At 38.6% G+C, this 15,473-nt stretch overlaps 3 protein-coding genes across 4 annotated transcripts; 2 read left to right on the top strand and 1 right to left on the bottom strand.

Annotated features, from left to right (window-relative positions):
- Window positions 1-437: 437 nt before the first annotated feature.
- Window positions 438-2,384, top strand: LOC5519436. Its single transcript, XM_001639276.3, has 3 exons — window positions 438-564; window positions 1,207-1,334; window positions 1,447-2,384. The coding sequence occupies exons 1-3, from the start codon at window positions 524-526 to the stop codon at window positions 1,971-1,973; spliced, it is 696 nt and encodes a 231-aa protein (XP_001639326.2). The 5' UTR covers window positions 438-523; the 3' UTR covers window positions 1,974-2,384.
- Window positions 2,385-2,766: 382 nt separating this feature from the next.
- On the bottom strand, window positions 2,767-9,381 carry LOC5519490 (uncharacterized protein DDB_G0271670). Its single transcript, XM_001639346.3, has 6 exons — window positions 9,245-9,381; window positions 9,040-9,170; window positions 6,119-6,560; window positions 5,316-5,560; window positions 4,879-5,018; window positions 2,767-3,625 (listed from the first exon to the last, which is right to left on the bottom strand). The coding sequence occupies exons 1-6, from the start codon at window positions 9,344-9,346 to the stop codon at window positions 3,522-3,524; spliced, it is 1,164 nt and encodes a 387-aa protein (XP_001639396.2). The 5' UTR covers window positions 9,347-9,381; the 3' UTR covers window positions 2,767-3,521.
- On the top strand, window positions 9,374-15,392 carry LOC5519491 (mitochondrial inner membrane protein OXA1L). 2 transcript variants are annotated; one of them, XM_032364352.2, is made up of 7 exons: window positions 9,374-9,535; window positions 9,604-9,820; window positions 10,713-11,164; window positions 11,489-11,677; window positions 12,716-12,820; window positions 13,049-13,205; window positions 14,319-15,392. In XM_032364352.2, exons 1-7 carry the CDS (start codon window positions 9,392-9,394, stop codon window positions 14,519-14,521), a joined length of 1,467 nt encoding a protein of 488 aa, XP_032220243.2. In that variant the 5' UTR covers window positions 9,374-9,391; the 3' UTR covers window positions 14,522-15,392. The 2 variants fall into 2 exon arrangements, with proteins under 2 accessions (XP_032220243.2, XP_001639327.3); XM_001639277.3 differs by having other exon boundaries at window positions 9,604-9,778.
- Window positions 15,393-15,473: the final 81 nt, after the last annotated feature.

The following is a 15,473-nucleotide window of genomic DNA, read 5'->3' on the forward strand; positions in this document are numbered from 1 at the left end:
TTGTCTGCATCCAAATAAAGAGGGTCGAAAATATTTAGCTGCTCATATGAGCCGAGGAAAAAAGGGAACTCACTCGAGAATAGTAGTAAACGGTTTCTGAGTTATCCGAGGAAACTTATGTCCAAATTTAAGGGAAATCACAACTCGAGTTCTACTGTATTTTATAAAGAATCTGATACAATACACCAAAAACTGGAAATCGACTCTGCCAAAGAGTCGATTTCCAGTTTTTGGTGTATTGTATTCATTGTTCTGGTACGAGATCGCGACAGTTTGGGCTTTTTGATTCTATTATAAAGAATCTGAAGATATTTGTTTTCAAGACGCGCGTTTTCTTTATTACATGGTCATTTATTCTCATTTCTGTGTCGTTTTACTTTTAAAAACCCTAAATTGTCACTCGGGTACCCTGTGCTGCTGATCGCTATTCTCGACCCCAGAGCCTATCGGTCTCCACACAGTTTGAGTTTCCTAATAGATTGACATGACATGTTTTCTTTCGTCAAGGCGGGGTATTTGAAAAATGGAAAGAAGACAGACGCTTAAGGAAGAGTTCAATAGACTGTAAGTCTAACTATGCAATCATAGATACCCATGCAGATTTATTTTGGCAAAAGAACGTTTTCTTGCAACGACAGGTCGAAGACTGCTTTGTTGACTTGCCATCATTATCCGACAGCTTGTTAATAGCTAGTAGTCATTGTATACTTTCTACTGAGGGAGTCAGAAACAGGGATTTTTATTCTTTTACTGTGTTGGAAGCCAATTATTAGGTAAAACATAAGGGAAGCTTGAATTCATTACAATGCTACTCTACTTACTTGTAGCAAGAATTTTAAAACACCTAGCCACAGGCCCATTCTGTATGCTTTACTTAAAGGGGCAGTGTCATGGTAAGAGCTTTGCAATAACTCTACAGGCAAGACACAATGATTTTCAGTCAAATTCTAATATTGACTTATGAGCCTTTGGTACATGTAGGAGGCTTAAATTCAAAGGAAATGACCACAAACTGTCAATAAACATAGTTTTCAATTAAATATTTCATATTTTTTCAACAAGGCATTGACATCTTAAAGTTCAACTGTTTGTAGACAATTGGAAGCCTACAATAAACACTGACTCCAAATATGTGCGGTACCATGACACTGCCCCTTTGGTTTTCCTGTTAATGAGCTTATGCATTTTGATGTTGATTGGTTGCAGATACTATGATATAATCAAGAAAAAGCATCAGGAACATGAGGGTTTATTTAGAGGGAAATCACTCCATGTCAGCTCAAGCCCAAGTTCAGAGAAGTTGTTGTTAACATCACAGAGTGTCAAAAGAAATGGTTTGTTCAGTCAGATACAGTATTACATTTATGAGCATAATTGCTTGAATAGGCACCTGGATGCTTACCTAATTTGCACCATAATGCTAATAATATCTTACTTCTTCCCTAGGTGAAAATGTTTTGCAACATAAAGGTAAAATTGAGCTTAGAAGAACCAACAAAGAAAAAAAAGAGAATCTCAGAGATATCATTGACCAGATGTATTTAAATACAAGTTTCTCAACAACTGGCTCAAAAAAAGACAAATGCAGAAATAAATGTCAACCAAGAAAAACTCCTGGTGTCTTTCTCAAACGGACTCTACAAGTTTGCTCAAAATGTCGGACAAAAAAGCCCAGAAGTTTATTGTGGATTGTTGAAAGAATGGATTATAGAACATTAAAAACCACAACAAAAATAAATTGTGATCAGAAACATGCAATGAAACTTAGAAAGAGGAAAAGAAGCTACCATTTCACTGAGACTGGGAGTGACAGGTTATTCTGTGTGCAGAACACCTCCAAGCCTGCAAAACTAGCCATTATGGAGACAGGGTCTGGGCAGCCGTTGAGCAGGATGGAAAGTTTTGTGCCATTCTTTGCTAAACAGAAGTCCCATTGTGGTGGGGCCTGGAAAGCTATTGTTGAGGAGAACTAAAGGAGTGTGGAATACAAAGAGGAGGAGGGGTGGTGGGGGCAGGCCTTACCAAGCATAAAATGTTTTGAAAAATTATACATTTTGCTAGAAATCAAATTCTAGCAAAATGCATGAAATTCTCTTGAAACAATTAGTACCTAAAATTTGTAAACCTCTAATAATTTGATGAAGATGCAATGTTCTGTATATTAACTCACAAATAATGTTGTGCTACAACAACAATACAGACTTTAACTTTAGGAAAACTATGTATATTCCTTTGCAAGATAGATTTCAAATCTAACCATTTACAAGAGTCTGTAGCAGCTGTTAAAACTCAATGTATTGTACAAAAGAAGAATGGGTGTTGATAGAATTTTGGTGCTGAAATCAAGTGTCAAACTTAATTAAATGTGACACATACTACTATAACAAGGTCTGACAGTTTTGTCAAGTAATCAACCTCGGATACCCAGGGGACCAAGGTCAGCGTAACAAGATTCAAGAATGAGGTGACACAGACATCTGTCCTCTTTTCTCCTGCCCCTTAACCCCAATCCCTCTGCCTGCCTTGTTCCCCATCCTTTTCTTGCCTGTGACCTCAGTAGCGGATCTAGGGGGGGGGGGGGGGGGGGGGTTAGGGGGTATAGCCCCCCTTCCCCCCCTTTGGGCTGCCAGATAGCCATGTGTAACAAAAAAAATTATCCCCCTCCCTTTGTCACTGAACCAACCCCCCACCCCCTTTCAACGAAAAGCTAGATCTGCCCCTGGACCTTAACGCCCTGGGTTCCAGAAGATATTAGCCAATGGCAAATGGATGAAAGAAATACACTTTCTGATCTACTTCAATAGCCATCTTGTGAGGCAAAGAAATGCCTCAGTGCCCATCAAACATGACATGTTCATGTCAATCAAAATGTGTTTTTTGTATGTTACATAAAGGCTAGCTTCCTTGTCTTGGTGACGCTACAGTGTCTGATGCACTTTAACAACACCTTTTGAACTTCCACTCTACTAATTCCTATTTTTACATTCCTCTCCTATTCATACAGATTACATTCGCAACGACACAATATCCAGCCAATAAAATATCAAAACCAATAAGAATGCGCACCCTGCTTTGATAAAAGTTAAACCAAATAATATAAAACAGCAAGCATGCCAATGCAATTTCAGAGTCCAAATTCACCAAAGAGTGATTCTTTTGAATGGTTAAAGTTGCATTGTCACCGGTTTACTTTCGGAGGTCCAACGGAATATGACAGAAACCTCAACTGTTAACAGACAATAGAATCTATTAGAATCCACACTATTTAACTGGCCATCTGCTCTAAATCATAAATCACATCCTCAAAGAAACTTCCAATAGACACACTGCTTTCACAATTTTGAAATATTTCAAGGTTTTCCATTATCAACCGGAAGTAAGCTGGTGACAATGAGGCTTTTTTAAGTATTTCTGTTCAGTTCAAATTGGTCAGAATAAAAACACTGGCATGACTATTTTTTTTGCAAGGAAAACTTTTCCAACTACTGTCATTTGGAAGGCAAAGAACATGAATACAGTAGCTATTTTTTGCTTTCATTATCAAAGCCAATATTCCTCTTGTACTCTTTTTCTGTCCGCTGCTTCATTGCTTGTCTCATCTCCAACAGTTTTTCCTGACTTACACCTATTATGTAAAAAAGCATACAATGATGATACAATGACAGTGTGGGACAGCAATAATCAATAGATATAGATGAGGAAGAGCAATAACTATCATAAACAATAGATAATTGTATGGATAGAATTAAGGTATAATTTTTTTGAAAACCAAGGGCGTGTCTAGAGAAAATGCAGGGTGGAGTCCAGAGTAATAATTCACTGATTATGGTCTATCAAATAATTACAAAAAAAATAACTTCCAACTACCAACAAAGGTGTCAACTGGAGTCAAACTCATCTTGTCACATGAGCAGAGTGGGGTCTGAACTCCTCAAGTCCCCCTCTGGACAAGCTCCTAATGACAGGTACAATCAACTCTCCACAAACAGACACTTTGTAAATGGACAGCTCTATTCCTGGCGCCCGTTCCAGACACCCGAGAATTCTCATGCCCAAAAACCGCTTTTATGTTTTAGAACAGTTTCGTATCCACTTGGTTCGTATTCCAAATGATTATGCTCAAAAGGGCTATTTTTGAAGTTTTGCTGAAGCCAAAAATTACCCAAACGTCTCGGGTGACTGGGAGGTCCCAAGAACTTTCTTAATATTTAATAAGCCTGTGAATTTCGGGCCCGAGAAGTTCGGGAACCTTCAAAATCTATAAAGAGGATCATCCTTCACATGAATCTTTGAGGTAAAATATGATGTTTGACCATATTTCAACACATTTAGATACCATAAATTTTATAGGAATAAGCAAGCCTTTCAAATTTAAGGAATAAAACGTTTTCGGGCCCGAGAATTCTCGGGTGTTTTGAGAAACGAGCCCCTGGCACCTAATGTATTTTGTCATCCATTCAGTTCGGTATACTTATTCTCTGTCTCGTTAGCAGATGTGGACACCATTTTTTTGTTTACAAGAGAAACGTTTATGGACTTTTACAGTATGTACTGAACATTATTTAATAAACTGTAATGCCTAGTGCACACTAGCGACATATCGACATAACGACATGGGCGCGCACACTCTTATCTTCGACATAACGACATAAGAGAAAAAACATGTTTTTTTCTTTTATGTCATTATGTCCATGTCTTTATGTCAGCTAAACATAGTGCATGCGCCCATACCGTTAAGTTGTTATGTTGCTAGTGTGCACTAGGCATTATGTCGTTATGTCCATATCGTTATGTCGAAGATAAGAGAGAGCTTGCCCATGTCACTAGTGTGCACTAGGCATAACCCATTCCCTTATAATGACACCAAACAATACTCACCATATTTCTTTTCTCCTCCTCTGAATTTGTTCAGATGTTTTGTTTCATCATCAGCAAAGGAAAGCTGCTCTTTTTTGGCAATCAACATGCGCTTTTCTTTTATACTTTGTTTCTTTTCCCACTTTTCCAAGTTATAATACCTGTAAAAAAGGTCACCTTTAAAAATGTCCTTATAAATAAAAACCAAGGGTGGAAATAGCTTATGTAGCAGGTGTTTTTCTTTGGGCTTCAGTGAAAGGTTTAATGAAGCGTGTTTGAATGGGTGAAATACTCTCGTACTGGGTCTCAGTACTGGGTCAAACTTTTAGGGAAACCCACAGACAAGCTTGCAATGTAGGATAGCTCTAGAGGTTGCCCTCCCATTGCTGACTTAAAAATTTACTTTTCCATACACAGAAAAATGGAGGCCCATGTGCATAGTGTCTCTTTTGACTTACTTTTTATGTGGTAAAGTTGCCGTATTATAATCCTCCATAAAATCGTCAAAGTACTTCTTGGTCTCAAACCTTCCGACAATTTCAGGGTTCACTTTCTTGATCTCCATTAACCAGCAGTAGAATTCTGGCTGCTTTGTATACATGTCAGAATCCACCAAGATGCCATACTTGCCATATTTATTTTGATTGACTGCTGTCAATTTGACTTTTTTCAAACCCTTTTTCTTTTCTTTTTTCATCTGTTTCTGAAATGCAATAAAGGTTACATTATTAGCAAATGTTATTCATCATTGATTTTATTTTAGAGACTCCCCCTGCACATAAAAATGGATAAGAACTAAGGGACTGAATAAAGTTAACAAATTACATAAACAAATAGTAACTCATAATACTCAAAACTAACAACAGTTAATAGGGTGGATTTCAAAATCCCATGAAACAAAATGTAATTGTTAAAGTGTAATAGTCAAGCCAGAACAAAAGAAATCAAAGACATTACAACAATGTATTTTAGTACTAAATAAACTAAAAAATATTTCACGGGTTTTAGAAATCCACTCTAATGATGGATATAAAGATTAAGTGCAGATGGCTTTTCAGTTCTTGGTATCAATGGTCACTAAGTAGCCATCAGCCAAATGGCTTTTCTGAAACTTTTAGTATGTCACCTACAGTATAAAAAAAAATTAATCATAGCACTAAATTCAAACCTTTTAAGCAAATATTGCTCAGTAAGGAGGCAGTGAAGGGTAAAGTAAAAAAAAACTTTAACATTCTTGCTACTAATTATCTTGTCGCATTACCTTTTTCTTTTTAGATCTTTTCTGTCTCTTGTAATCTGAATCACTCTCACTACTTTCAGATGAAGAGTACAACCTTTTTGATTTTGTTTTGCTTCTTGATCTTGAATGTGTTTTGTTCCCTGATTTCCTTTCTGGTGAACTTGCTGCTGATGATGATGAGGTTTGTGACCGTGTATTTCCACTTTTTAATCTGTGTTGTTTCTTTTTTGTTTTCCTTTTGGGTAAACTTGATGATGATGATGATGATTGTCTCTTCGGAGCTTTTGAACTTTTCTTTTTTATATTCCTCTCAGGTGAGCTTGAAGTTGTTGATGAGGATGAAGATGATTGTCTTTTCCGAGCTCGTGATCTCTGGCTAGTTTCAGTTGATGATGATGACTGAGCATTTCTCTGTTTTCTGTTGTTTCCATAATCATGTTTTTCTCCATCCCTGTCAGATGATCTACAAATAATGCACAAGAACAAGTTATACTCTGAGCATCTTAATTAGTAATTATTCCAAAGGTTATCAATGACGTGTTGCAATAGGCATTGAAAAGAGGGTGCACAGAACATACTTTTAAGAGTGATACAAAATAGCTCAGTGGTACGGGCTTCACTTCTCAAACAAGAGGACAAGCGCTCAAACCCATTCAGGTAAACTTGTTTCCCTCTTGGCTCGGATGACTGACTCGGATGGTGGTCCCATCTTGCAAAAACCTACCTAACCAACCTGTTATATTGTGGGAAGTTAAAAAACCACTTAGGAAGGCAGAGTCCATATTCTTCAGTGTCTGTACTTGGCCACATAACCAAAAGGGGCATACATACTAACACTCTCTCACCCATGTAAACTGCGCGGCAGCACAGTGTGCCTTATACAGGGCCTCTGACCGGATGCAAAAAAAATCTTTAAATCTTTCACGGAAATTTTGGTTTGAAAGTTGCAGACGAAAATCGAAATTTTGCGGGGAAAAATTGCAAAATTCACAGATTTTTTAGGGGGGTTGAGTGGTTTGGGGTTTTTTTTAGGCGGGTGATCAACCTTTTTTTTACTCACTTGCAGGTACAGGATATGTGACATATCTAATTGTGATTGTGAAGTGTTGATTTCTATCTATATCATACACAAATATCAAAATTGCACCTCGTTTGAATCAATCTATACGGTCTACAAGAAAGTCTATATTACAATATCGTCATAAATCCTCAATATTAGTTAAACAACAACGCAAAATGAAGAGTTAGCTACGTACCATGAATTTCCACCTTTAATTTTGTGTAATATCACATACGCACGTGAGAACAGCATGTAATTTCATGCATGTACAAATGTCTTCGAAATTGGATTTTCCCTCTACTCACATAAGTACACTCCACTGCACGTTATCAAATGAAATGTTGCTCGTCTTTGTTGAGTCTGATATCTCAATGTCGATTCTGCCGTGCCTAATCTAATTGTCTTTTTGTATCAACATCACACTAAATAAGTCGCGCTCACTAGATTTGCGTGTAGTAAAAGTTGATTTGAAGCAGAGTTTCTGTTGCACATAATAAAACAAACATGGTATTTGATTCAGCACATCAGAAGCTTGACGTTTGAAACTGTGTCATGCTTTGCCATGCAGCACGACAGGTGCAGCCAGGCTTAGCACCGTGCCAAACTTAATTGATTCAGACGTTGAACTGTTCATGTGCCCAATACAAACAATTACATTCGGCACGGCAGGAGCGCAATGTATGAATCGGGACTTACACTAGTATGAATTCGCATCAAGGCATTTCTTCGCAACCGCTGTTAACGCTATCGTATGTGGTAACCAGGAATCTCACATTGCTTTAACCGACTCCAGGAAGGTCAACGATGCAATAACATCCTAATCTTTCTCTTATAAATATATATTTTTTTGCTCTGCAATGTGCTATACATCTCTTTTGTGTTAATTCTGTGCTTTATTTTACAGTGGATTATGGTGAGCAACATATGCGAGGTTTAACTTGAAAAAGAGGAATGTGAAATGGGGCTAGAACTCAGTCTATGTCAGCTACATACTTGATAGACTTTACAGCTAATAGTTTTTACAGCTTATGAATTGACATCGTTGTGAAATCGTGATATAAAAAGTATAATAACAACTGTTTTTTCCCATTTCTTTGCGTTTTGAACTCAAAAAAATTAAGTGAAAGAACTGTTTTGAACACAAAACAATTAGTGAAAGAATAAATTGCAAATTAAGTTTAGGCTTTTTTTGCTTAATTTCTTGAAAGAACCAAAATTTTGAGGAAAATCGGCTCAGGGTGCGGAAGTTGCAGAGAATGGTCTAGGTTGCTAACTCCGCATCCTGTCAGAGGCCCTGCTTACATAGCAGCCCAAATAAGACCCTGTGTACTGTAAATCCAGAGCAATTCAGCCTATGGCTGCAATTCTAGATAAGGTCGGCCCAGCTTCCTTTCCCTTTCCTTCAAAAAGAACTCTAAATTTGATTTAAAATTCTTTGGGGGAGGGGGGGAAAGCTCTGGCTCATGCCTCCCCCTAAATATTTTGAGGTCTACTATGGTCCTGTGTATGGTTTTGCCTTCAACAGGGTGTAAGGGCAGGGTGGTGTAGAGGGGGTGCCTATCACAAATCAAGAAGTTATTTTTCAGGCTTTCACGAATCATGAATTTAAAAATCACGGTTTTAAACTTTTTGCTTTGCTCATGAATATACAATTTATATACACAGACCAATGCCGCGGTTGATCTACTCCTCAGTTAATCTAACACACAATGATATTATGTTTACTTCTAAGCCGTGATCGAGAACTCGATCACGATTCACGAATTTATTATTAGGCTTTTCGCGAATCACGACTCTTCACCACCCTGTAAGGGGTATTCGCTTTGCAAGTAGACCTTTTTGCACTTGAAGACATGCAGAATTAATAATATTACACTTATACCTCGAAGAGCTTCTAGACAGTCTTTTTCTCCTTGATCTACTGCGACTTCCATCATCTACCGAGGTCGATCGGCCCCGACTTCGCGACCTATGCTTGCTTGAATCAGGAGAAGTTTTGCTTATTGAGGAAACCTAGAGTTTGAAAAATTTCAACACAATTTTACATGAAATTGAATTCCATCTTGCAATTACATTACCATGCGCACCTTTGAATCATAATTTCTGGATTTGTCTTCGCATTCAAGCTTACTGTGATCATGAGGAAAATAATAGCGCGCCGATTTACTTTCTTTAGTTTTGTCCGCCATCTTGTAACCAGAGAAAGCACAGGAAACCCAAAAGTAAAATATCTTATGGTAGCCCTGTGTAAGCTGTCAATCAGTAGGAGAAAAAGAAATATGGCAGCCTTCCTAAATTCACGTGGAAATGGCTGCAAAGTTTTGATGCGAATTTCGTCATTTCGACGGATTCAATCGGCAAAGGACATAAACAGAAAGGTACTATCTTTGTATGGATTGTATTTTAGCTTGCGAGCAGTTCAATCTTTTAACGTGATTTTCTTTAGATTTTCGGTTTGAATATCGTATCAAGAGCCTTCAGTACGTTGCGTACTCCACCATTACAAAGTGGTAGATGTTTTGGGAAGAAGCGCCTGGGAGAGATATCATGGTCACAATGGAGAGCTGCTTACGTGCCAGCGATGGGCTCTCGAGGCTTCGCTCAGGATGCCTCAAACAATGGTATAACAGAAGGGGTTTTACCCGTTGAGAAAGTTGAATCAGGTACTTTTATTACTACATGTGCCTTCTTTTTATTCTCTCTGAGCGATGAAAACTCAACAGTACAGCATAAGAATGTATTCGTTTCGAGTTTTGATATGCTTTTCTTACCATAAGTCCAAGCACTTTCTATTTTACAACTCAGTAAACAATTGTAATAACATTACATCACTAACAAATATAATGGTGATAGTGATGACGGTGATAATGGTGGTGATGATGATGATGAGGGGTGGGGATTTCAAAGCAGGCCCGTATCCATGGGGGTGCACCCTTCCACAACTGCAGAAAGTCCACTTCAGGTTTGCAATAGACATGCTGTTTTTAGACAAAACTATCAAGAATAAGCGAATTAGATAAGAAAAGGCAAGAGATGATGCAATGGTATAAAGCCTTCTTTGTTTTTTTCGGGGGGTGGGTCAGGTTTTCCACTCCCAAGCCTGCCCCCCCCCCCTGGAAAAATTCTGGGTACAGGACAACATCTGACAAGTGCATTAAACTAGTCTTATGCCTAGTGCACACTAGCAACATAACAACATAACGACATGGGCCATGCACTATGTTTAGCCCGACATAACGACATGGACATAATGACATAAAACATGTTTTTTCTCTTATGTCGTTATGTCCATGTCGTTATGTCGAAGATAAGAGTGCGCATGCCCAGTCGTTATGTCGATATGTTGCTAGACATTACAAGTTGTAATGTGGAAAGGAATTCAGTATTGTATTTTTTTTTCTTACTGGAGCTTTTATACAGGATTTAACCATTCATTCTTTTGTTTTTTGTTTTTATTGCAAAAAAAATACTTTCATCCTATTAACAACAGCCATTCCCACTATACATAGATATTGGGTCTTTGTTTTTGTTTAATTTATAACACCTTCTCAACAGCTGTCAATGAAATCCTCCAAGGCAGCACGCCTCTTGCAGAGAACCCTTTTGTTACCAACCCTACGGAAGCAGGTTCTACAAGTATCGACATTGTTCAAGGGGTTGCAGGTGCTGTGAATGCTATTGGTGAGCCTACGCTTGCAAGTATGGGTCTGGGCGGAACTACCCCGATCGGACTTGTACAGCATGCGCTCGAGATGCTTCACACTACAGTTGGGCTACCGTGGGTGTGGTCTATCGTAGCAGCAACAATAGCATTTCGTACGTTAATGTTTCCATTGATAGTGAAGTCTCAAGCTAATGCAGCAAGATTGAATAATGTGAAACCAGAGCTAGAGGAAGTTCAAGCTCAGTTGAGAGATTTGATGAACTCTAATAATGCTATCGGGAAAGCAGCTGCCAGTGCAAGGCTACAACAGCTCTATAAGGATAATGATTGTCATCCTATCAAGGTACAGTAATGTAGCTCTACATTATAACTATAACGACTGTCAAACTATCAAGGTTTTGTAGCTCTAAAATATAACAACTATCACTGCTTATGAAATACACCATTTAAGGATTCAGTAGAGTAGGGAGTTCTTGGAAGGGAAAAGGCCAGGGACCATGAAAGCTGGGCCTAAAGCCACATTTTGAAACAGGTTCTTTAAAAAGGTTAATGTACTGTGATTTGACAAATTAATTGTATTATTACAACTTACCATTTCCAGTTTTCCATTGGTAATTTATATGAAATGTTGCAGTTCTTTACCATTTTTCTTTTGCTTTCATTGCAGAGTATAATAGCCCCACTAGTGCAAGTTCCATTGTTTATCTCATTTTTTGTTGGCTTGCGGCGAATGGCTAATCTACCAGTTGAGTCATTCAAAGAAGGAGGACTATTTTGGTTCACAGACCTGACAGCATATGACCCCTATTTCGTGCTCCCTATTGTCTGCAGTCTCACTATGCTGGCATCTATTGAGGTACAGTGAGCTTAAACTCCCTGAATCAGACTTGGGTGACACTGTTGTTTTGTTTTTGTTTTGAATGCTTAGAAATCCCATCATTTTGAAAAATATAACTTACCCAGCATTGTTTCATATCGTAGAAATATAATCGAATCGATTTTATTGTAGGATGGATTGAATTTCAGCATGATTGAAACGGGTTTAATTCACATGCATGGGGTTTTCATAGCCTACAAAAGCATGCGTCATGCAAATCGGATGGACTGGCTTTAATGTACTTATTGTAGTACCGTTTGTTTTCTGGGCGAAATGCCGCACTTTGTGGTATAAATAATATAATAATAGAATACAGAGCTGTAGCAGCCCTGAAATATTGCGTGGGACGATACAGAGAATTTCAGAAAATATTGGGGCACAGTGACACCAATACTGGTCATTTATAACTTTGAAAGTATGAGGGGGGCATGTGCTTCTAGTGCCCCGCCCCCTGCGTCGGCACTGGTATGCAAATGTGTTGCACATGTTTAGTGCAAGTATTTGTGGATATACATACTCTGCTGCGCTTCTCTAGCAACCGACTATCGCTCAGCTAAGACACAGACTGCTTAATACAGTTTGTAATTGGTAGCTCAAGCTTGGACGACAATGACGGCTAGGGCAACAAGAGTGAAAAATGACAATTAAACTTTGTGCATGATTAGCAATGGAAATGTCAAACCTTATTGTCAGAAACATATAAATAAACTAAGGGCATTATATCGTTATGTAGTAAACACAGTTAGAACAAACGCCTCCACCATCAATAGGCCATGAGACTTGGAGTTGGCTAAGGGGGCAGGTACCTTCTACCCATTTTGGTCTTGTGGTTACTGTTTCTGTTCTTACTTGGTAGACAGAAGTGAGCTAGCTGTAGAACTTTTTATTGCTTGTATAAAGTCATAAAGTTTTTTCATGTCCTTTTTGTTGGCAGTAAAATTATTTTAATAATTTTACCTAAGTCTTAAAAGACTCCTCCAGTTCAGTGATTTACTTCATTCTTTCTTCTGTTTGCAGCTTGGTGGTGAGGCTGGTGTGAGTAATCCTCAGATGCAACACATGAAAACATTCTTCAGGGTCATGTGTGTCGCGATGATCCCATTAACAGCACAGTTTCCTGCGGTAGGTTAACGCTAGTGCAGAATGGCATATGGAGAAAACCCGGAGTTCACCATTGCCCAGAGGTTTAGCTAAAGTTGACAAAAAAAACATATCCATATTTTCAAAATAACAAACTCTAAGTTTTCCCACTTAAATAAAACTCACCAACTTACAGGTAGGCTACTTTTCTTAGGATTTTTTATTTATTGTTATTTTTTTTTTTGTCTTAACATTTTTGTACACTCTCAGGCCATCTTTACATACTGGGTGACGTCAAACCTATTTTCCCTCGGCCAAGTTTCCCTGCTGAAGGTGAAGGCCGTGAGGGAGTACTTTGGGATCCCTGAGATGAAAGTGCACAAGAACCTGCCTGCCCAAGGAGGATTCTGGGAAAACATGTCAGCAGGTAATATTTTGTGGGCAGAAAGCAAAGTGCTTAGAATGGACGGTCTGGACCCAAAAAATTGCCCTCGTTAGCGTGCGTGAATTTGCAATAAAATTGTCCTCGTTAGCGTGCGTGAATTTGCAATAAAACTGTTGTCGTTAGCGTAGGTGGATTTGCAATAAAACTGTCCTCGTTAGCGTGCGTGAATTTACAATAAAACTGTTCTCGTTAGCGTGCGTGAATTTACAATAAAACTGTCCTCGTTAGCGTGCGTGAATTTGCAATAAAACTGTCCTCGTTAGCGTGCGTGAATTTGCAATAAAACTGTCCTCGTTAGCGTGCGTGAATTTGCAATAAAACTGTCCTCGTTAGCGTGCGTGAATTTGCAATAAAACTGTCCTCGTTAGCGTAGGTGGATTTGCAATAAAACTGACCTCGTTAGCTTGCGTGAATTTGCAATAAAACTGTCCTCGTTACCGTGCGTGGATTTGCAATAAAATGTATAGATATTAATTTCATCTGGAAAAGTATTCTCCGAAACGCGGTGTTCTTATTTTTAAAAAAGTGACCATTCAACTGGGATTCATTTTCTACTACCTAGCTCTAATCCCCTTTTAAAAGTGCCAATTAATTTACACACTTCGCTGTATGCACAATCCCCCATTGGAATTTAGTGAATGGAAAATTGCAATATATTTTTTTCAAAGTTCAGTAACGCATTTATTGATACTCATTGCGTTAGTCAAATTAAACTCACGCTATGAAATATATTTCACGACTTTAGTTTGCACAAAAGGCCTAAATGACGAGGGCGTTTATGTTTTCGATTTATGTTTCTTTACCCTCAGTTTTAGAAAGCAGGTTATTTAAATCACTACCTTGTTATCGGTCGCATTTAAAGTAAACTTTTAAATAGACATGCACAGTTGAAGTTTTATATTTTATTAACTATGCTAAATGGAAGTATCCCAGTTACTTGCTTGAATTAGCCGATGGAAATTGGTTCTTTTTACGGCTAGTAATAGTAGTAAAATGGCGGCGTAATTGCTTTTCTTTAAAATAACGAATGTCAGAGCTTAGGTCTCTTCGTTCTCCCTGGAATGCCAGAGCTTAGGTCTCTTCGTTCTCCCTCAGGCTATAAGAATGCAAAAGAGGAAGCGTACGTGAAGCATCATGAGAAAATGAAGCGGCAGAAGGAGAAGGCTCTCGGTACAGCCCCACTTGAGACCACATACGAACACAACCCGCGTATCAAGCACAATCAAGAAGTGTTTGCCGCCGCCAAGAGAAAGAAAGGCAAAGACAGAATAAACAGCCAGGCTGCACCCCCCATGTAGATGGCACGGTGACCCTTCCATGTGAATAGCGAACTCAAGCAACGGGACGGCAAAGGAGAACGTGACCAAAAAATGCTTAGAGCTATATTCTAAACAACCAGCTAGGATAAAAAAAAAGACTCGGTCTCGCCTTAGTTAACAAAGATGGTTATGTTTACAGAATGTTTAGCGAACGTCTCCTCTCTCGCTAGACCGTGAAAATTTAGAGGAAAATTTCGGGAATGTATCAGACAATCATGCACTCTGCATTGGGTGTTTTTATGAATTTTATCCTGTGTTTTCTGCCTGTTTTCTGCCGACGCGTCCCTGTATTGTCGCCGTTAGTAAGCACTGGCCTCTTTCATGTTCCATTAAATGAGAAGAGAAAGAATGTCGGTCATTAAGCATTCGCTGATAGCTTTTTGGATATACACAATGAACGCTGTATATAAATGAATCAACTACAGGGGCCGGTTCCTGAAAAGCCGATTAGCGCTAATCCAGTGTTAAATAACCTACGGTTTAGTTGGCAACACAGGCCTCCCAAACTTTGTAGTAGTTTTATAACTAAAGTTTTATAAGATTAAATGAAGTTGCCGACAAGAAAGACGTGTCACAAAAACAATGTAGGGATCAAATGTCCTAACATTTAGCTTTGTTATGCGACCTTCGTTGCGATGCTGACTCGAAAATTGTGCTGGGACAGACAGAAAGTTACATGAAATTTATACTTGAAATGAATCTGTCTCGCTAGTGTCACGCACCAAACCGATTCCTGCAAATGACATTTTTGGTAAAGAAATGGAGGTAATTACAGGCGATGTAGAGGTGTTTGGGGGCGTCTCTGCGAAAACAAAACCACAAAAAATAAATTTGAGTTGCTTTCTATTGATCTACTGTGTGTGAATTTTACTCGTCAAACCAGTTTCTCACTCCAGGGTTAGTAAATCGGGGGAATACTTGGCTTTCGGGA

The sequence above is a fragment of the Nematostella vectensis genome, chromosome 13 (assembly GCF_932526225.1).
Source record: "Nematostella vectensis chromosome 13, jaNemVect1.1, whole genome shotgun sequence".
Taxonomy (NCBI): Eukaryota; Metazoa; Cnidaria; class Anthozoa; order Actiniaria; family Edwardsiidae; genus Nematostella; species Nematostella vectensis.